This window comes from Hypomesus nipponensis, chromosome 3, assembly GCF_054491055.1.
Source record: "Hypomesus nipponensis isolate SF chromosome 3, ASM5449105v1, whole genome shotgun sequence".
NCBI lineage: Eukaryota > Metazoa > Chordata > Actinopteri > Osmeriformes > Osmeridae > Hypomesus > Hypomesus nipponensis.
In genome coordinates, this window is record NC_140363.1 from 9,457,776 (window position 1) to 9,479,612 (window position 21,837).

A 21,837-nucleotide genomic window follows, 5' to 3' on the forward strand; every position below is an offset into this window, starting at 1 on the left:
AATAAGAAATTATCCCTGCTGACTAACATCCCTAAGACCTCCTTGGGGTAATCAGGAATTATTAGATGCACGCTTGCAATAAACACAAGAACTCATGGTGCTAACCACTGTCAAAGCTCTCACCTCCTTCTGCCCCCCTTTCCCTCATTGAATGGAGGAACAAAAGCTATCAGGTGTGGGAAAAAGGGAGGGCAAAATGAGGACCATAGGGAGGAGTGCTGTACTGTACGCCCAGAAAACTGCCTTCTGCTTAAACACTCATTTAAGCATGTACCCGAGTGGGAAACAGACTAGAAAATAAGCTTATCTCCCATAATGCCCTCAAAAGCTTTGCATAAACGGTGAAAGATGTACGCGTGAAAATCAGCTAAGGGGAAAAAACTTGCATTGCAACAACGTGGCGGCCCCCTTTGTCGTCCTCCCACTCTCTTGGACTGGGAGTCTGCCAGGTGCAAAACACGACCTGTAGGGTACAGATGCTCCAGAGAGCTTCAGAAGCAGCTCGCTCTGAAAAATCCACCGCTTGTATACGAGACCACACCGCGCCTGCTGGCTAACGAGCTAGCGAGCTCGCTAGTTAGCGAGACTATTATCCTCAAATGAGTCGTGATTATAGGAGGGGTTCTCACAGTTCTGAGGTGGGGATACAGGGGGGGGGGGAGGCTGGTGGGGGTGGTGGAAGGGGGGGGGGTAGAGATTAGAGAGCAAAGGGGGACAGAAGAAAGGGGAAAAAGTAAAAGAGAGCAAGGGCCATTGGTCAAACACAATGAGGTAGAAAGGGAGGGGACCCAACTAGGGTTAAACCCCAACTAAGCACACCTTAAATGAGCCAGTGTGAGCAGGCGTAGGAGCAGGGGGGCCGGAGCCTCCCTGCAGGTGTGCCTTTGACTGACATGCCCTTCTAACCCCTCTCTACTAGAATGGGGACTCGAGTCACTCACGGACATGGCCTAAGAGATGCCTATGGCGTCTCACTGTCGCTGTGTGTGTGTGTGTGTGGGTGTGTGCGTGCGTGTGCATACATATGTGTGTGTCTTCTTCCTTGAACTCACTTTCCCTCAGAGAAGTATAAACACAGGCACACACACACCCATGATCACATAACACACACACACACACACACACAAACACACATAAACACCCACCGGCGGCTTGAGGAAATCAAATCTGGTTGAGACTAGAGCAATTGGATTATCACCTCTTAAGGGGTTGACTTCTTGGTCGACTCCCTCAGGGAAGACGCATGCTATAACAAGACCCCCAAATTCCTGGGAAAACACTATCCCTTTAATGAACCGGGCGCATGGTCATCCTTGTGAAAATACAGCAGCATTAATGGACGTGGCGGTGCCCTTGGGGCCATGCTCTAAGATCCCTTTTAGCCATATTACATCAGCTCCCCAAGCGCAGCAGCATCGCCACGGTGATGGGACTCGTCCGCTCAGGGAGCGGGGAATCGGAGCGTTCCACATCTGTGTAATGATTGAGTGCACCGAGGCACAGAGGTACACCTCCGTCACTCAGTCCCTCTTTCTCCCTCTCTTTCTCTGTTTTGTCTGGGCCACGAGGTGAAACGGAAAGAGAGAGAGAAGAGAGAGAGAGAGAGAGAGAGAGAGAGAGAGAGAGAGAGAGAGAGAGAGACAGAGAGAGAGAGAGAGAGAGAGAGAGAGAAGACAAAAAGAGAGACAGAGAAACAAAGAGACTCACCATGCTCCATATAGTTCTCATGATTACCTTCCTGCCTACCCCCGACCCCACAGTTTCCTCTATGTTTGTTAATTACGCCCAGCTCACTTCCACCAAGGCTGGTCTGTATCCACTCCAGAAAAAAGACAGAAGTCAGGAAAGAACAAAGTGAGAGTAAGAAAGGGGGGAAAAAGTGTCTCCCCAAAGCCTTCCCCTAATGGCGCATAACATACATTCTCCTCAGCTGATGTCAGAATAATCGGGGTAATTTTTTCCCCATGTCCAGCAAACATTAGTTTGCACATTAGGCTGACCCAGTTAATGTGCCTTTCCTGCTGTGGAGGACCCAGACTCAGCACCAGGAACAGGCACTGGACCAGGCAAGTGGAGCAAAGCGAGGCCAGGGCCAATATGGGCTAGGCTGGACAGGGTTGGGATAAAAGCATGCTCGTGATTACGGACCAGAGGGACGAGCCCCAGTCAGCAAGGGAGGGGGCATGGCCCGGGGAAGATCTGAGAACCCAGGGAAAGGGAGGAGAGGAGGGAGGGAAGGGGAAGAAGGGAGAGTGCTTGGGGTGAAGTGTGGACAGAGGAAGAGAGGGAGGCTGGGGGGGGGGGTGACGTTACTGGAAGTCCTCCGATTGACTTACTGGATAGCGTTAACCATACTCTTCTTTCCGTCTTTTGAAGTGTTTTTGTGTCTTAATCCAGAGATTGGGGGGTGTTATACAGTGAGAGAAAAGAACGGTGGGCAGAGAGGAAGAGAGAGAGAGAAACACAGAAAGAGAGAAAGAGAGGGATGGGAATGAGAGAGATGGAGGGAGAGAGAGAGAGAGACAGATAGAGAGGAGAGAGAGAGAGAGAGAGAGAGAGAGAGAGAGAGAGAGAGAGAGAGAGAGAGAGAGAGAGAGAGAGAGAGAAGGGGAAAGAGGGAGCTGATCGTTCTGTTTAATCACCTTCTGGAAGAGGGCCAGATAGTCTGCGGTGCTGAAGTGGAAGAGGGAGGGAGGGAGGGAGGGAGGGAGGGAGGGAGGGAGGGAAGGAGGGAGGGAGGGAGGGAGGGAGGGAGGGAGGGAGGGAGGGAGGGAGGGAGGGAGGGAGGGAGGGAGGGAGGGAGGGAGGGAGGGAGGGAGGGAGGGAGGGAGGGAGGGAGGGAGGGAGGGAGGGAGGGAGGGAGGGGAGAGCATGGGTGAGTGAATGGAGATGTGGGAAAGCCACATAGAAGTAGAAAGAGAGGGCACGGGGGAGAGAAAGAGAGACCAAGACAGAAATAAGAGAGTGAAAAAGAGAGGGGTAAAGAGAGAAGAGGTGGTTGTTGCCTGAGAGCACAGTCCCTTGAAAGCTCTGAGAGCACATAGCCGTTATGTGTGTGCGTGTGTGTATGTATGCTCAACCTGTGTGTATGTGTGTGTGTGTGTGTGAGAAAACAAGGCCCTGTTCCCGTAAACGCCCCTGAATGCTGAATCTAGCAAGAATCTGGTCTCAGCTCAGAGCGGGAGCGATCCATTTTGAAACTATGTGCATTAACTATACTTTTCCCCATAGATGAAGCACTCCACATGAATAATTTAGCCTCTCTTATGCTAATGGAATCATGAAAGTATCCCCTCTGTACTGTGTCCCCCCACCCCCACCCCGTCCCCCACCCCCCCTTCCAGAGCACCTATTCTCAGCTTTCAACAATGGCCTTGCCCCTTTCCAACCAGGCCAGACACCGATACTGCTCTCACCACCACCACACAGACACCTGACTAAGATAGGACGGGCCTGTGGTGACAGGGTGAAAACCCCTCCCGACCACAACACAGCCGAATGGGCCAGCTCTGAAACCATGTAGTGAGGGGATGAGAGCTAGTAAGTATGTGGTTGAATGCAATTTCATTGCCAGAGCAGTTTTGAGAGGTGTCTATTTATCTTGTCGTCTATTAGAATGTCATTGAGGACAGACCACTGGCGTTGACAGACTAAATACTGCTGGAAGCCTGGATAGGAAGTAACACTAGCCACACCACGACGGCTCTTCATTTGATGGTGAAGTGATCATTGATCATTGTTGACGTTTAAGTAGTTTTGTAAACAATCGCTTGGGCAGGCTCCTCTTGCCACTTGCTGTGGAGTCTGTTCTTTAGTCTCTCTCTCTGTCTTTCTCTCTCTCTCTCTTTCTTGATTTCTCTTAGCATACCAACACCACATACACACACAGACACGTTGTGATGAGGCAGGGGCACTGTGTAGAATATTTTGGTCCTCCAGCAGCTGGGAGTGAAGGCTGTTAAACAGCAGGGACTGGCCACGCTTTATTGTTTATCTGTTGTTTATTGGCCAGTATTCAGCTTTAATTAGTACTCTAAATTAAGGTCTAACAGGCAGCTAGAGACAGTATCAAACACACACAAACACACACACACACTTCAGCGGTTTCAGTCCGGGGCAGGCGCATCCTCAAAAAACGCAACAAGGCTTCCATCTTGCGTTTTAGCACAGACTCTGGCTTCCTTTTTGTTGTGGTTACACATTTTTTTCTCTCTCACTTTCTCTCTTTCTTTTCTGGACTCACAGCAAGGCTGGAGCTTTACCCAGGACCAAAAAGAAAAAAAAGAAAAGGAAACCAGAGGTCTGAAAGCTGCCAGATTCAACAGGCCTTGTTCACGCGGGGGGGTTCTGGGTTTGGGCCGCTAGTCGTGTCCCCAATAGGAATGACCCCCTCTGGTGAGCTCTACCACAAAGACCCTGCCTGGAGGGGCCCCTGACCAGGGCTGAAGGAGCTGAACTCCCCACACGCTACACACACACTGGAAACACACACACACACACTCACTCACACACACACTAACACCAGTACACTACAACACAATCAGACCCTGCACACTCCCTCCAAGCTCAACACGCTCTCTTGCCTTCCTCTCTTCATCCCCCTCTCCCTCCTTCTCTCTCTCCTTCCACCTCTCTGGGGAGTCTGTCTTTCCGCAGAGCATGGGGGATTGTTCAATTGCTGAGAAAATGTACAAAACGCTCTCTCTCTCTCTCTTTTCTGATGGGCTTTTTTCTGACTAAAAGGGGGGAATCGTATGGTAAAGCCTTTTGCTCACCACTCAAGATGTCAACATGGATTTGGTTTTCATGCATAGCTAATAATTACAGGAGCGGACTGAGGCCAAGACAGTCAGAAAGAGGGAGAGAGATAGCAAGACAGTGGTAGAGAGGGAGAGAGAGAGAGATTCCCAGCAATACCTTGTTGAGTCAGTGGTTGGGATTTATCTAGATGAATGAGGGTGCCTGACTCCACAGTGTTTAGCATTGATACAAACTGGACTGTCATCGCGTACTGCTCAAACACACACTGGGCGGTGAAAAGGATTACAGACACTCACTTGTAAACGAGGGCTATCTTTAGACAGCCACAGACATCATGTTTTATTACTACAAGTGATGTGGTGAGTGTTTCATGTGAGGGTACTATGTTCAGTGGTAGAGTTCAGTGGTGGAGGGACAGGGCTGATTATCAGCAGAAGCAAGGGAAGAACAGCCAATAGAATCGCTGGATCATTACAGGGTGAAAATCTGCATGTAACCCGTTCTTCTTCAAGCTGAATAAACACAGGCAGCGTAACTCACAGTCAGTTTGGGGAGGGGGCAGAAATTGCCCTGAAGGTGATAATTCACTTATGTTTTGGACATTCTAAGAATACTTTTGTTTTAAAGTGTGCGGGATGGTGGGAGCAAGGTGTTAGGAGGATTGGGTGGATGGGTGGATGGGTGGGTGGGGGCAGGGGGTGACGAAGGTGGGGGAGGGAGTGCATGGGAGTGCTCAGGCCCAGGTGCTACTGAAGCCCTCCACATAATGTGTCAAAGCCTGATCTGGCAAACTCTCCTGACAGCTACGAGCATGCTTCACCTTGCTTTACGCTCTCCTATAAATTATTCTGTAAGAGGGGCTACACATATTTTCTCACTGGTTAAATTGTTTTCTGGCACCGGTTCAGAGTACTGCTCCAGTGCTGAGATACAAGCCAGAGATTACCGATGTAAATTCTGCTCAGAGCAACCCTGGCCAGACTTGTAGAGCGAAGCGGTACAGTACATCCTCTGAGGGGATTTAGGGAAAGGTGTGTGTGTGTGTGTTTGTGTGTATGTGTGCAAAGTACAGTTTGTAATACAATATATCTTCTAGCCGGAGTCTTTATAGGTGATGACTATATAACAAGGAAGGGAAAACTGGAGAGCGACTCTAACTTTGCCAACACATCCGCTTAGAGGGCTGTCCTCCGTAGAGCTTACATAAGTGGGAACACCTCAGCTCCCACTGAGAAAAGGTTGGAGGGCAGAAGCCCTGTTATCAGCCAGTTGCCTGTAGACTCCTCACACGCTGGGTAAGGTTTCCAATCACTGGTTCACGGTGCAGTTTGCAAAAGGTCCCGATGTTACAGTGTTTACACTTCTGTCTTTGTTTCACTGTTAAAACCCCAAAGGCTAAGACGGAGCTCTCCTTCCCTCCTCCCTCGCTCCCTCCCCCATTCTTTGTCTCTTCCCTCTCTCCTTATCCTTCCTCTGGTCTCTCTTCCTCTCCTGCTCTCCTTCTTTCTCTCCATCCCACTCTGTCTACTCCTACACTGATCCCCACCCTCACCCCTTTTAACCGAGGCCAAGCTGTTAAATAGCCCATTACTGAAGTGAAGCACTCGTCTCTCGCTCTCTCCCCCTCTCTCTCCCCCTCTCACTCACTCGTTCCCTCTCTCTCTCCCTCTCTCTTTATTTCTCTCTCTCTCTGTCTGGGCTGCCATGTGCTTGCTGAAGATTGTGTGTGGAAATGTATGGAGATGAGATAGGAGTCCAGTTCATGCGTGGAGTGGAGTGGAAAAGTGAGGAGAACAGAGGAAGAAGAGGAGGAGGTGAGGAGGGGTCTGTCAGAGTGGAAGGGCCAGAGTCGGGAGTCGGGGAGAGCTTGAAGCGTTAACGTAATTGCAAGAATGTGAAAAATGAGGCGGTGGGGCTCCCGAGTGGAGCGAAAGGTCAGAGCACGCTTCACACACAACAACTGGCTGGAGGACAGCCTCATTAGAGCATTAAATCAGCTCTCTCTCTCTGTCTCTCTCTGTCTTTATCTCCCTCTCTCTCTGTCTCTCTCTGTCTCTCTCTGTCTCTCTCTGTCTCTCTCTCTCTCTCTCTCTCTCTCTCTCTCTCTCTCTCTCTCTCTCTCTCTGTGTCTCGGTCTCGGTCTCTGTCTCTTCTCTCCTTTCTTATTTTGGTATTTTTCCCCTCCTCCCTACTTTGCCTTCTCATTTTCACCTTCTTCCACTTCTCCAATTCTCATTCCTTCTCTCTGTTCTGCTCATACCTGTGCTTCAGTCCTAGATCTGAGCTTTTACTTTCCACAGGGGCCAGGAGGGGAAAAAGAGTGTTTAGCCCCGCTTTGGTCTGGGTCTGGCCCAGGTCAGGATTGGCCCTGTGCACAGGTCCGTACGGTAACTGTCCTGGCCAGTATTGATCCTGTGTTACTGGATCCGGTGGAGAGAGGAGTCGATAAGTGCTCTGTGGATTACAGGTCACTTGTACTTATGCATGTAAGATAATCAATAGGCAGTGCATTTCTTTCCCTTCTTGCTCTCTCCCTCGCTTGCTCTCTCTCTTTCTATCTTTCTTTCTCTCTCTCTTTCTCTCCCTATCTCTCTCTCTAGTTCCAGTTTACTATTGTCTCTGTCGGGATGATGAAAATCAAAAGGGGGGTGGGGTGGAGTTCAGGCCAAGACAAAAATAAAACACACACACACACACAGAGACACGATGGACCTGTGCTACTACTCTGTCATGGTCTCTCCTCCACTCAATCAGGGAAAAAGCTGACCACAGAGTATTCTTCAGCTGTGTGTGTGTGTGTGTGTGTGTGTGTGTGTGTGTGTGTGTGTGTGTGTGTGTGTGTGTGTGTGTGTGTGTGTGTGTGTGTGTGTGTGCACGGTGGGGGTGTCTGTGGTCACTGATGGATGACAAGTGAGAATGGGAAACCGTGATTAAACCAGCTCCACCACAGAACACACACTCCATCGATATCTTTGATTGCCTATCGGCAAAACGTTAGTATAGATTGGACTTGACAATGCCTGGCCTCCTCTGGGGAGCCAGACTGTGTGTGTGTGTGTGTGTGTGTGTGTGTGTGTGTGTGTGTGTGTGTGTGTGTGTGTGTGTGTGTGTTTGAGACAGGAGTTGAGTGTGATGAAATTCCATGTAAACCCTAGATGCTGCCAGAGCATCCACACAAAGGTGAACACACACAATCACATTCACACACACACACTCTCACACGCATAAGACTGCTGCCAATGAAAGTGGATCTCTGGCCTGACTGTTAGAGAGAACATTCAAAACAAGTGCAAAGGGAGAAAGGAGAAGCTGTGGCTAATCAACATTGTTGTCTTAGTAAATAAAGACAGTACTTAAAAGTTTGATAAGTGAATCATTTATGACCCTACATAGTTTCTTTTTTTCCTGCTTCCGTGTTGACATTTGGACCCATACTTATTTTAAAAATATATGATTTAAACCAGGCTGCATGGATTTTTTTTTAATCTAAAGAGCTTTGACCATAACATTGCAGACTGGTGTATTGTAACAGTAATAAGCATAAATGTTTAGAAATGTGTTATTGCAAGTTGGCATGGCCAAAGCCAAATAGAAATGCAAGGTGCTCTGCTCTGTAATTAGCTCGCAAAGTTAATATGCTTTAAATGCAAGTGAGAACTGGCAGAAATATCCTATTAATCACCAGCTTTCCTAAGCTCAGCTCTGCTCACTATTAAGCATGCTGTCCTACTCTAAATAGCATTGGTTGGAAAGCCTTCATAAACCAGTGATTGTGCATGTGTGTGTGCGTGTGTGTACATGCATGCCAGTGAGGGAACAGGATAATGTGATGTGCATCTGAGGCAGATTTGTTGGAAACTATTTCCAGAGAAGAGAGAGGTGCCATGTTATCAGTCTTGCTCTCATATTACACATGGCTATACTGGTTTGTTGGCTAAATGTATCATTGCAAGGATTAATATATACTTGATGTGGGTGTGTGTGTTTGCATGTGTGTGTATTTTGTACATATGTTAGAGTGTACATTTCTGTTTGACGTATTTGTTTGTATATGTGCTGTGCATGGTGAATGTGTGTGTGTGTGCGTGTGAGTAACTGCGTTTTGGACTCACCTTGTTCACTGCTGTTATCGCCGCTCTGTGACGCGTGGCCTCCACTGGAGGGTCCAGGTGTGCCGGCGGAGTGTGTGGAGGTGGCGTCATCGTGGTCTCTCCAGGAAGCAGGGTTCTGGAGGGGTTGGAGAGAGAGAGAGAGAGAGAGAGAGAGAGAGAGAGAGAGAGAGAGAGAGAGAGAGAGAAAAAGGGGGAGAGGGGATCCATCCACATTCCCATCCAAAACCGCAAACCAGAAGCGGAATGGAGGAAGAGGAGGGACGGCAGGGAGGGAGGGAGGAAGGGAGGGCGAGAGGGCGAGAGAAAGAGAGAGAGAGGAGACCACATGAGCATGCTGGAAACATGAGAGTGACATCTGTAAGAGTCCAGAGTGCTGCGCCGATCTTTGGACTGCTTACATTCTCCGAGCAAGCAAAGAGCTCCACTCCCAATTTCCCCTCAATCACACACACACACACACAACACTGTACACACACACAATCAACAACGGCACTACAATCAAAGGGCCCAGAAAAGACTGGAACACCACAGCAGCTGGCACTAAGTCCAAAACTTTGCAATCAAACAGGTCCATTAGGACAGAAGCGCAAGGGGGGGTAGAGACAGTTAATGTGGCGTCTGATTTTGAACGTTGCAGGCAGGCCTCTGGCGAGGACTTGTCTAAACACACATGGAGAAGGAGAGTTCGTTTATACCGTGACCAATTGAGACTTCCGTGTCAAGTGAGAAATGCAGGGAGAAACGCGAGGTAAAAAGTCTAGATATCCCACAGACCTCATTAATCATTCCCACTGTCAGCAATGAAAATAAGATATGACAGTGATTCTCCTTCTAATCTGCCAAAAAATGCATGCACGCCCACATTCACATATACGCCCACACACACACACACAGAAAAAAGCATTCCCTCAAAACACACACACACACATTCAGAGAAAGCACAGCCTTTTTCCCATGCCGCTTCTGCGGAGTGAGCGCATTTGAGTTTTTTATCTCTATTAGTTGAAAAAAATGCAATTTATATGTGTTTACATGTGCTCTCGTTTTTTCTCTCTCTCTCTGTGTCACTTTCCTGGTCATTCCCTGCTGGACCATGCAGGGAAACAGGATTTCTACTGTACAGGAAGGGCTTTATCAGTGACACACGAAGGCAGACTAGAGGTGGAATTTCCTCTGGAATTTAGGCCAAAGAAGCACAAACTGACCACATCACCAAAAACATGCACCCACACACACCCTCATGCATACACGCTAGACATGGAAAAAAAAACGAGCCCCAATTTAACTTGTCACCTGAATACGATGACAACATGTTGGCTAACATTAGCCTAACATTGACTGGGGCCCTTGGAGAAGCAGCCCCTTGAAAGGAGCCCAAGCCAAACAAACATAGGGCTGTACCCAGGCTTCCCACAAACCTCAGCCCACTTCTCAGTACCAGCTTTGGGCTTTTTTCTCTCCCTCCAACGCACACAAACACATACATATATGACATGGGGAGGGGGGGGGGGGAGAAAACGCCACAAAACGTTTTTACCGTTCTGCCTTTTAGTTTGCTCGCTTTCTTGATGAACTGTCGCCTGAGCCCCAGCCAGTGAAGAACCAGCCAGGACCCCGCCTGCCCCAGATAGACTGAGTTTTTTTGGGGGGATGGGGTGACAGACATACAGCCTGGAGAGTAGAGGAGCTTCTCTGCGAGGGGGGCTGTGAAGCAACTGCTGCCTGCTTCCCCTGGGTGCCTGGTCCTTGCTGCCTGCCAGGGAGCCTGCTGCTCTGCCTATGAGCGGACCCTTTTATGTGCTCTAAGTTGTTTTTTTGTGGAGGAAGACCATTTTCCCCCCAACAGCTTGGAGCGCGGGGGCCGCAGACCGTCGCAGGCCCTTGGAGCTCCACTCCAAACCCTCTCAGCATCAGCTGTTCACCGGATGGCAATCATGTAAAGAGCTCAGAAAATTCCCCAAAAGAGGGGGAAAAAACAGGCTGAACAATAGCACCCGCGCTATTGGCCATAGAGGACAAGAGGTGGGTAATAGTGCTCCTCCTTCTCGCTTGGAAAGGGGTGTATGATTGTGATGTGCTAAGTCTCCCAGGTCACTTGTGATCAAGGACACAGCGTCCGGGAGCGCACCCCGTGTCCTGAGAGTCACAACTGTAAATGGTTTCTGAGCTGAACACAGCTCGTCGACTTGAGCATCACTTTGACTGCAGTAGCTATGGCAGTTCTATTATGTGTCACAAGTCAATGTCATAAAACAGGGAGGAGGGGAATGTCGACATGAGAGGGAGAGAGAGAGAGAGAGAGAGAGAGAGAGAGAGAGAGAGAGAGAGAGAGAGAGAGAAGACAGACAGCGAGGAAAAAAGGAAAGAAAATGGTTGGATGTATTCTTACAGAGCTGGGCTGCTCCGCCGTGCTCTCAGAATGTGCTGTTGTTGTTCTAAGGGAAGAAAATGACTGGTTTCTGCTTCCTGACACTGAAACACCCATTGCAAGCAAGACTGGCCTGAAAACCCAGGCTCGCCTCACATCCCTGTCTGCCTGGGATATCCAGCTTGTCCGGGACGCCAACTTAATGCAACGGCGGAATCGATAGAACTTAATTTAGCTATCATTGCAGGGTAATGTGTCATTTTTAATGGCCCGGGCACTAAATTAATTTCAAAGACACCCCAGCTAATGGTGTTACAGGGAGATATATATTGCAATGATTTGCTACACAGAGAACGGAACCTATTTTCTGACACTTGCTGAGTGAAAACACACAGCAAAGCTACAAGCATGTGAGCCAATGAAGAGGGAGAACACACAGTGTCAGTGTCCATTCTCACACAAACACAAACACACACACACCTCTGTTTTCGTGTGTATGGCATCCCACAGCCTTTCCCGAGTACCACCGCCAGTGTACTAGATCACAACAGAGGCGTTGACTTTCAACACGGAACAAGGCGACAAAAGCAACAGCCTTTCCTCCACATGAATAATTTAGGGCACCTCTCCAAGCTATGAGGGGTGCTCATCAGACACCGAGGCTTGTAGCACCGGCACACACACACACACACACACACACAAGGCGCGTACACAAAAACATTTTGTCATGACTCCCCTGAGTCCATTAAATTTCAAACAACTTGTAAAAAAAAAAAAAGTTGAATCCGGGACCCCTAAAAAAATGGGATTGTGAGGGAAAAAAAGGGAAGAAAAGGAGGAGAAAAGCCATCCGTGGCCCATGTGACTACTCCCTGAAGCTTGGCATAATTAGGAGTCAAACATGGTTCACTCCATGCTCTTCTCTAATTGTGTTAAAGAGCACTGTTACCAGAAGGAGGAGGAGAGAGCCAGCCAGCAAACACACAGCGCAGCAATAGCACAAGGTGTCAAATAAGATACAACGGGAGGCCTGGTCTCTTGGGGCAATGTTGTCTATTTGCCGAGGTTAGTGACCAGCGGCTGATAATGGAAGATGTAATTAATATAAAATCAGGAGACAATATGGGGAGGGAAGGGGGTGTGTGTGTGGGGGGGGCTGGGGGGCGGCGTGTAGTACAACAGAGCCACAGGAGAATTGTGTTTCTCTCCACTCTTTCACACACTCGCACATATACACTTGCTCTTCCCATGGATACACAATCTCGCTCATGGTGTCCCTTGACATTTCCCAAATAAAACAGATTTAGGTGCGTCATTGAATTGTGCTTGAATTCCCCAGGAAACTAGATGGACGGAGAGAGGGAGGCAGGGAGAGAGTCAGGGAAGGCCAGAGAGACAGTGTTCTGTGTTCTGGTGAGAGGAAGCAGGTTGGGAATAACTACACTGCAGTGTGAGCTGGCTGCATGGGAGGATCCCATACTGAACATGTACATACTGCTGACACACTCCAAAACGCAGAGGATCGTAAATTACAGACCCAGCTGATGGTCGGAGACATCTTCTTGCCACACTGCATAAGCCGTTAAAACTCCTTGCACATTTTTTGTTTGCAGCATTTACTAGGGCAATTATGCTATTTCAAAAAAGGTGAACATGTCTCCCTATTCAACAAACATATTTACAAAACCCCCAATTATACTCCAGGAATAGAAGAGAAGCAATAATTAAGCATCTAATAATTCACCACTATGTATTTTAAGAGGCGTACGGGAGGGAACGACTGTGTGTAGGGTTGGTAATTTTCTTCAGGGCAAAATAAGTCTCGTTCACTGCACCCAATGGCACATTACATGTGCAATCACTCTATCAGAAAAGCAGAAATAAAAAGCTGATTCCACGCCACTGGTTCGGTTTGATTTATGGACTGGACTCACATAAACACATGAAGACAAATCCAAAACTCTGACAATGGATTTATCAAAAAGACACCTGAAGCCGTTGAAAAACACATGCAAATTCCCATCTAAACCATTCAAAATGAGGTGCCACAAACCCTTTGGATATGACAATGATCATCAACAAGTAAGCTAATGCCATAGTGCATTGATGCAAATAGGGCTAGACACATTTAATAGTCCAAAAACAGATAGATCTATGTTGAGCACACAGTAGACGAGGCAACTTCGATTGCATGGTGCTCGGAGGGCGAGTGAGGGGCGCAACAAGTGAGATCGGTCTCTCTCTTCTCTCTCTGTCTCAAGCCTTAGTGATTAGGCATGCCTGCCAACAAAGCGCTGCATCTCAACCCTAATCAAATAGGAAATGTAGGGCCAGACAACCCACCACCACCAAAACAATAGTCTGTAACAGTGCACTCCACTCCGCTAGGCCACGCTATTTGAGGAATAGGTCTGTGTGGGGAAGAGGGGGTGTCTGGAGGGGACTGGTGTATGTCAAATTGGAACACCTCCAGAACATAGAAATGGCATAGCTCTGCAGCTCACTGCGGCCTAGCGAACACAAACACAAGGAGGCCGACAGGAGCTCTGGAAGAGAATAGGAACATGAACCCAATGTGGCATTCCATAACATCCCCCCCTCCCCTCTTGACAAATAACACGAGCAGCAGTTGTGCACATAAGATATATACAGCAGACTTATAGGTCTGACTCAGAGGCATTGTTCTGAGTCTGATCAATGGCCTTCTCTGGCCCAGGGGCTGCTCTAGAGAATCATATGTAAACAGGAACATTTTCACGCCAACCATGCAAAGCTCAGATGACCTGCACATAACATCCTAGAGAGCGAACTGTCATAAGCTCAGAGCAAGTAGTGCAAACCCCAGGATGCCAAGAATCACTCAAGTACAACAATGTCACCAAATAACCCTAAAATGATATTCCAAGTTGTTACAGTTTCTATGTGCATGTGTGTGAACGCTCCCTCTGCTAATATGGACAGCTTGACTGAAGAGGCAACACAATAATGCCAGGAAATCACACAATTCAATTCATTAGAACAGATCATTTTCAGCATCAGCAACCATTAATTCTATCCGCCTTGCTAAATGGGTGTAGCACAGAAAAGACTGAAATGTAATTTTATTAATTAAAAGAAAGGCGGACAAAGCGTTGATCTAGCAGCACAACGGCAACAATCTTTCTTGCCAATGAGACATAGTCCTGCTTTTACTTTTCAATTTTAACTTTGCGTGATTATTATTATGTTGTTACAAGAGGGAGGGATGACGGGCAGGGGGGAGGGTGTGTGTGTGTGTGTAAGGGGGCTAGAGATAGCCACTGGAAGCTAATGTCAGACACCAACAATGTCATCAAGGCCTTAGCTCTGCCGACGATAATGTTGTAATCCTATCACCTTCTCATCCTACAGACAGTGCTGCACTTGAGTGTAAATAAAACTGGGCTTATTAGGGACAAGCCAACCCCATCAGGTAAGGGTGGTAGAGAGGGGAGGGGATGAAAAGAGGGAAGAGGGAGAAAAAAACAAGCTCAACGGGCTGTCTCCTTCACAGTGAAGAGCCTCATCATCTCCAGCAAGTCCAACTTTCACCAAATGAGATGTAGCCCTGGGCTATATATTAAAAATGCATATCAAAGCAAAGAAAAATGGACGTGAGAGATTCTAACTAAATAAATTAGCATATCTAACTATCAAATTGCCTTCCCCTCTCCAACTAGAAGAGAGGGTAGAAATGAATAATAAAACACAGCCAAAATAAATAATAAAATAAATAAGACAAAAGTAAAGCAGACTGTTTGTCATCATCCCAAAAAATGGGATGATTAGTTATTCTATAAATAATTCTTCAGTTATTCTGTCTTGTGTGTATATACAGTATAATCAATGATCATTCCATTTGAAGCATATAAAACAGTTTTAAATACCAAAATTAGATATGGAAATAACTATACCCATTCACGTCAAGGGCTGCCGGTAATACGTAAGCACTTAAATACACACTTGGTTAAGCACTGAACCTCACACATTATCTTCACTTCAGCAGTGTTTGACTTGCACCATGCATTCAATATTACTGACAAGAAGACATAGCCTACACACAAATCCTATTAAAGAAGAGAAAATAAATAATGCCACACACAATGAGTTGTATTAAGGCATCAGCCTATACATCCAAACGTTTGTAACAATGTAACAAAGATGGTTTAAGTTATAGCCTAGTGCACATGGTTCTTACATTTGCATAAAGATAATCCGACTCAACGGCCTTTATCAGAATAGTTTCCACAGTGAAAGCCAAGTCCACGGGTAAACATGGCAGAAAACGCACAAGCAACCCTTCCGCTTTGTTAACGCTGAGCCCAGCAATTAGGTGTAGTAAAATGTTCATTGCTGCCACACGAAAGAAATAAATCGCTCCAAAAAAAAAAAATAACTAATGAAGTGGTCAGTCTAAACGACCACAGGATAAATGGCTTGTCATTCACCTTACAAATTGTTTATTTCTGCTCCTGATTTTCTTTATTGGCAGGTTGAATTGTCTAATTATGAAAATAATATTTCTCACAAGTATCCTGATGACAATGCCTGGCTACAGACATTGCGACGGAACGCTGGAAATTGGCTTGAGTAACAGCCATCTGCCATGAAACTAAACAGGCTAGTTTATCTAATCTCTTCAGTATAAACAACAGCATGCCTCATTTCTACACTCTTCTGAACAAGCGACACAATATTGAGATTTCAGCCTCTTCCCGGCCCCGCACTGACATTTCAGTGTTGATCGTGTTTTAATGCACCTATACTGCATTGCACTTTGAACAAGTCTGAAAACGCGACGGGTATTCAAAGAGAATCCGCCGCCATTAGGCCTATAGCCAGACCCAACAGATGCAGCGCAGTGACTTTGCATAACACTTAAATCTGCTTTGATTCCTAATAGGCTTGGGCTCGTGCTGCTTAGATATTAACCAAGTCACTCTGTTGCTTTTGTCGCTGACCGATTTGACCAGATACAAGGCTTGAACAGCCTTACTTTTATCAGGTGGAGAGGAGTCTCCCAAAACAATCAGATGGATGTAGGCTATGTAGGCTACTGACCCATTCCAGAGTAAGCGTATATTACACTGAAAAGACACATTTAAACCACGGAATCGATTCTCAAATTTAAAGGCACTGTACTTCAGGTGGACATAATTGAATTCAGCATTATGGAGCCTCTGGGCCATAAAATAGGGCGGAGAGGTAAAAGCCACTGCAGAGCAAACCACAGGTCGATCAATAGAAGACAATTAAACACATTAACATCAACGGCAAGTAACGTCATGGCACTGCTCGGCCATCAGGTATAGGACTAATATGAACTTGACATTGATGGTAGACAATACGAAGCAATGGAATATTACTTTCTCCACCTATGCAGATAAAACAGCTTAACGCGCGCGCCACGTGACTTCTTCCACAGCTTTTACAAAATGTTGTACTTTCTCAGTAAGTTCCAGAAGCCCAAAGTATTATTCTTAGTCTGTTTTAATGTAGGCTGAAGTTGAACCAATGCAAGAAAATATTTTTTTCAAGTTTTCAGTGGCCAACAATCCATAGTGCGCGGCGGCCATGTCCAAAGCCATGTAACCACACACTGACGCATTATGCACACATGGATGCCTCTAATCTAAAAGACAAAAACAATAACTCTCTCCATTGTATTACAACAAGCTTTTGACCTCAAAATATCGATTGTTAAATTTTACTTGTAAAAACGGCGTACATACAATAAGCTGTTGACACAGAGGTCAAAGACTAAGCGCATACAACAATAAATGTGACGTCAAGTAAAATATCAAACAAATAATTGTCAAGGAAAGCTCGTGAGATAACATATCTTTCCTCGCAAATATAATCTACCAAAACAGAGCTTTGCAGAAAATCCATGTCAAACATATCACCAAGAAACCTGCAGGCACCCACAACGTATACACACACACACACACACACACACACACACACACACACACACATATAACTCTTTCATAAAACTACTGCAAAGAGATGGAAGCCATTGTTAGGTAACTTACGTGATCGGCTAGGTTAGTCGAAGATCCTGAGAGTTCCTCATGGTCTGACTTTGAGCTTCCATCCCTTTCGTCAATAACCAGATCTATTGGCATTTTTCCTTTCAAACAACTGATGTACCGGTGGCAAAAATTGTCACAGAGCTCGTGAACCTATAAGGAGGGATAACATAAGATACAAAATCAGGATGTGGAAACAGTGCGGGCAGTCCAAGAATAACTACAATTACTGGGCATTATCGGTCAAGGCAAGGAAACAATAGTGAATTTGTTGCTGTGGTTATTATTCTCCTGAGACTGGAGCAACAAGTTGAACGGCAAAAATAAATACCATGCCGTCAGCTCGTCAAAAGAATTACACAAAACTATCGCAACTAAATCTTTCAACCATAAAAGTGCACACTGTAATATTTGTCAGAAGATGTATACCATTAGTCGATTACTACTGTGATTATCGGCTAGTTATAGCCTAGTAGTAGAACTTTAATTAGCCTATGGTTGGTGTCTTTACGTCTTTTAAATGTTTATATAAATTATGCATTTTATAATAAAAGTATAGATCTAATAAATGTTTACATGCTACAGGATATAAATTATATCACCAGATGATCAGACATATTGTGCTACAAACTGTAGGCTATACAAGCGATTTATGTCAAGCCTACAAACAATATAATATGTTATGTAAACGTTTACCTTTTCTAATTCCAAAAGGTGAAACCGTAATACTTGTATGGCTTGAATCATCTGAAAAATAAAATAAACAAAAATGCAATTTAGTCATGAAAGGATTATTATACACATATGACATTTAGCATTTACCCGATGTTCTATTTTACAGATTGAAAAAAGTCAACAAACATGTAAAAAGTATTTTTGTGTTACTTATAGTTTTACTGGAGATCACAATTATACTGTAAATTTTACATGTAGAATACAGATTTTTTATTCCACAATTGAATGAGACAAGACATAGCCTATTTGGTCACCCGGGCCAGCTGTTGGCCTCAGAGACTGAACTATGAAAGCGGCAAGTAGGGCCACAATGCTTCAAATGAGTGACCAGGGCGCAGTGGGGCTGGTTTCACCCGCCGAGATGTCCCAGCGCTCTGCCTAATCAGAGGCTTCCCTCCCGGCCTCCTTAGAGCTAGCGTAATACGCTGCCACTCGAGACCCCTTAGAGCTTGCCCTTGCTCACTTCAAAGAATCCTATCTAACGTCTATGTTGTGCTTTTGCATCAGATCTTCACATATGTACTTTGCAATGCCGAAAACAGAAAACCAGATTGAAAGTCCAAAAAACAAGTTAAATAGCAATCAAACCTAAAATGGGGATAAGGAGGACACGGCGCTTACCAAATTGTCCAACTCTGGATTTGATGAAAATAAAGGTTTTTCTGCTCGGACCTACGTGAGCACACAAGACACATGGAGTTAGCCTACTTTAAGTATAATTCAAAAACATGTTATGAATATGCACACATAGCCTATTTGCCTATAATGACCATAATGTTGACGGAATGAATGCAAAAATAATGTTATTACATATAACGCACGTACAAGGCTATGTCATCGTACGCATTGTCCCTACTTTATAAACAGAAAAGCTATGAGTTTAAGATGCATATTATTTTATATAGCACATTATTAAGATTAACAAACCTGTAGCCTATGTGCAGTGTCAAAAGTTGCAATAATAGTTGAAATACTATTTAACATTCAACAACTGTATGCGCTGTGTGTCTCATAACTTAGTGTAAAATCCGTGTAGCCTATATTTTATAAAGTATAATTGAAGTGACCTGTTTGGCAAAGACTGCGATGTCCTCGTTGAAGGAGTCTGAGGAACAGACATCCCCGCCTGCTACCCCGGGCTCCCTCGGAGTGCATGTCGCCAGCTCGCACTTCTCAAAAACCAGCGCAAGCAGGGGGAATAATGGGTGACTGCAAGAGGGGAAACAGAGCCTGAGTACAAGCCGCCACGAGCTCCACCACGCCGGAGCTCCGCACAAGCTACACCGAGAAACCGTGTCTTAAAAGTCGGGCATTGCAACAGCAACGCTTGTTTTGGTCAGCGCCTTCTATGGTTAGCTGTGTACACATATAAAAGCTAAATGTGATATGTTGCCAATTAAAACATGTATTGCTTTGACAATGTCATTTGTCATAAACAAAATAATGCCTGAATTTCGGAAACTACAATTATTAGTTTGAAACCTATATAATTACGTTGTGAAGCAAGTGAAACATATTTATTCAAAGTTCCATAAAAACAGATAAATAGTAAAAAACTAACTTTCAATAATAAGGTATTAAATTGTAGTGTTTACCTACCCATAAATTTGATCTTTGTCCCGCTTTAAAACATCATTGACAGCGGAGCCCATGCTAGTGGGCATAACGTTGGGGTGTGCATGTGCACCGTAGTGCTGGCTCGCGTGTAGCGGCGGTCCATGGTTCAAATGATGGACTTGGGGAAGCGGCCGGGGAGCATGCGGGTCTCCGTACATAGACGCCGGGACTCCCACTCCGTCCATCCCACCGTAGTGGGCCAGCTCATCGTACTGGAATAAAACAAGATAAAGTCAAAATGTGCAAAGCAACTTTTGTGTAAAAGTTTGACAAAATGTATATAGTAGCCTATTTCATTCATAATAGAAAGCAGAAGTTGTAGAAGTGATTACTACGACAGCAAAATCGGAATGCCTTTCCCTTTGTAATCTTAAAAAGTCACTCGCTACTGCTAGACTATCAGGTTAATATATTGATAAGATTTGTAATTACCAAAAACATTCTAAACTTCGGTAGACTATCCCCGAAGGAGAGTTACTTTGGTAAAACACCGAACTACTTAGGAGTCCCTTTAAAACTGCTCCACGAATGTCGCGGAGACCGTCGGTTAAGCAGAGGCTGTCACTTGTCTTGAAGAGAAAAGGTACTGCAAAAATGTCAAATAAAACGGCTTAGATATGAAAACTTTGCAAATTAGCCGCCACTGACAAGAGGATAGTGCTATGGTGGCCCTCCTATAGTGGATTTGTATAGGTAAGTGTTGGAGATTTAAAACCTACCCTTTGCGCCATCAGGCTGCGCTCCAATAAACTCCTGGATGTGTCGTATATTTAATATCCCAGTCCGGTTAGAAAGTGATTTAGAGTTAAGATTCCTTTTTCAACCAACTTTTCGAATTCTCCTATTCTCCAATGTGGTTGAGTTGAAGCAGAAGCATCAGGAGGAGTTTTGCAATTTTTCTTGTTTTCCTCTTTCCCCAAATCAGAAAAAATGTCAAGCACCCAACTGAAGGTTACAATCGGCCCATCAACAACCTGCATGTAACTAAACTGTCGTGTCTCATGGCTTTTTGCCACTCCAGCTGTCAATCAAAGCCAGGGGTTGTCAAGGTAATGAATGAATGATGGTTGGTGATGATGTTCAAGAGAGGATGAATCTTTTTAGCCCGTTTTCATCCAGCAAGTCCACGTCTCCCTTCTGCCTCCGGATCGCTATCTTGTTTTATTATTACTGTAAAAAGAAAAAAGCAGTAGAAATTAAGAGATTGCAATTCAGATCTTTCCTTTCCCCCGTAGGTATTTCATCTATCTCGCGGTCTGAGATGAGTGAGTGTCAGCGAGTGTTGGCAGGTTGGCTGCTAGCTTGCTTATAGAACAGAGTCAGTTTGCTGCGCTGATCGGCAGGAGAATGAAATGACGGAACCCGGAAGTAGCAGTGGCCATAGCCAGTCCTACAACAGCTACAGAAAGAGAGGAGAGACCAAATCCTGTGATATGCAGAGTATGCACGAGGACGGCTTCAACTCCTCACGGGGGGAGCCAAACAACACGGCTTCTACTCTCAACCAATTCCCTTCGCAGATAAGAGAGGTAGAAAGAAAAGCAGAAAGCGTTGTTTCTGTTAACCTGCAATGCGTTTCAGTTCGAACTAGCCTATAGCGATTTCCTCGTGGGTTCCACTGCGGAGAGAACCCCCAAAGTATGAGACTATCGTAAAATAAAATGCACACTAACTTCTTTGAGTTGCCATATAGATTATTCGGAGAGACTATGCGAATGCAAGACACCTTTTAGCTTGTACGCGGATTGAAATGATAAAGATCAAAACCTACTTTGATTCTCAAGCCATAAATAGAATTACGCACGTAGCAATTCAGTCTTTACGCTTCGAAACATAAACATCAACAATAAAAACAGCCTAAATTAAACGTTCACCATATACGTCCATGCTTGTATAGGCTATGTTTCAGTCAAACTACATATTTTAAGGTAAGAAAATTATCATCCTTGAGTCAAACTATTATTGGTTTAACTTTATAGAGCATCGGATGTATTGAGTTTAATTTATGAGTATGACCCTTACGTTTTATCTTTGTTGTGGTTTTCCAATGCCTATGAAAAAGCCTATCTTGTAATACCTTCTAATCGCACTGCTAATTATGAACTGGGCTGTTTAGCAAATTAAACGATATGGCGCACCCCCACTCAGCTCAAAATGAACTTTTCCAAAGAGAAAAAAGCTTTTGTGGAGAATG

At 45.4% G+C, this 21,837-nt stretch overlaps 1 protein-coding gene across 6 annotated transcripts in view; it reads right to left on the minus strand.

Moving 5' to 3' along the window:
* meis2a (Meis homeobox 2a) overlaps positions 1–20,954 on the minus strand; it is an 85,517-nt gene extending 64,563 nt beyond the window's left edge. For 3 of the 6 annotated variants that reach the window (XM_084675356.1, XM_084675359.1, XM_084675358.1), the window contains exons 1-7: positions 20,363–20,952; positions 19,626–19,855; positions 19,094–19,235; positions 18,648–18,698; positions 17,988–18,038; positions 17,295–17,444; positions 8,874–8,988 (exon numbers count right to left, since the gene is read on the minus strand). In XM_084675356.1, coding sequence (XP_084531482.1) covers positions 8,874–8,988; positions 17,295–17,444; positions 17,988–18,038; positions 18,648–18,698; positions 19,094–19,235; positions 19,626–19,855; positions 20,363–20,374 — 751 coding nt within the window. In that variant the 5' untranslated portion in view covers positions 20,375–20,952. Of the gene's footprint in view, positions 1–8,873; positions 8,989–17,294; positions 17,445–17,987; positions 18,039–18,647; positions 18,699–19,093; positions 19,236–19,625; positions 19,856–20,362 lie in introns of all 6 variants that reach the window. The other 3 variants (XM_084675354.1, XM_084675357.1, XM_084675355.1) reach the window with 2 other exon arrangements.
* Between the last annotated feature and the right edge of the window lie 883 nt (positions 20,955–21,837).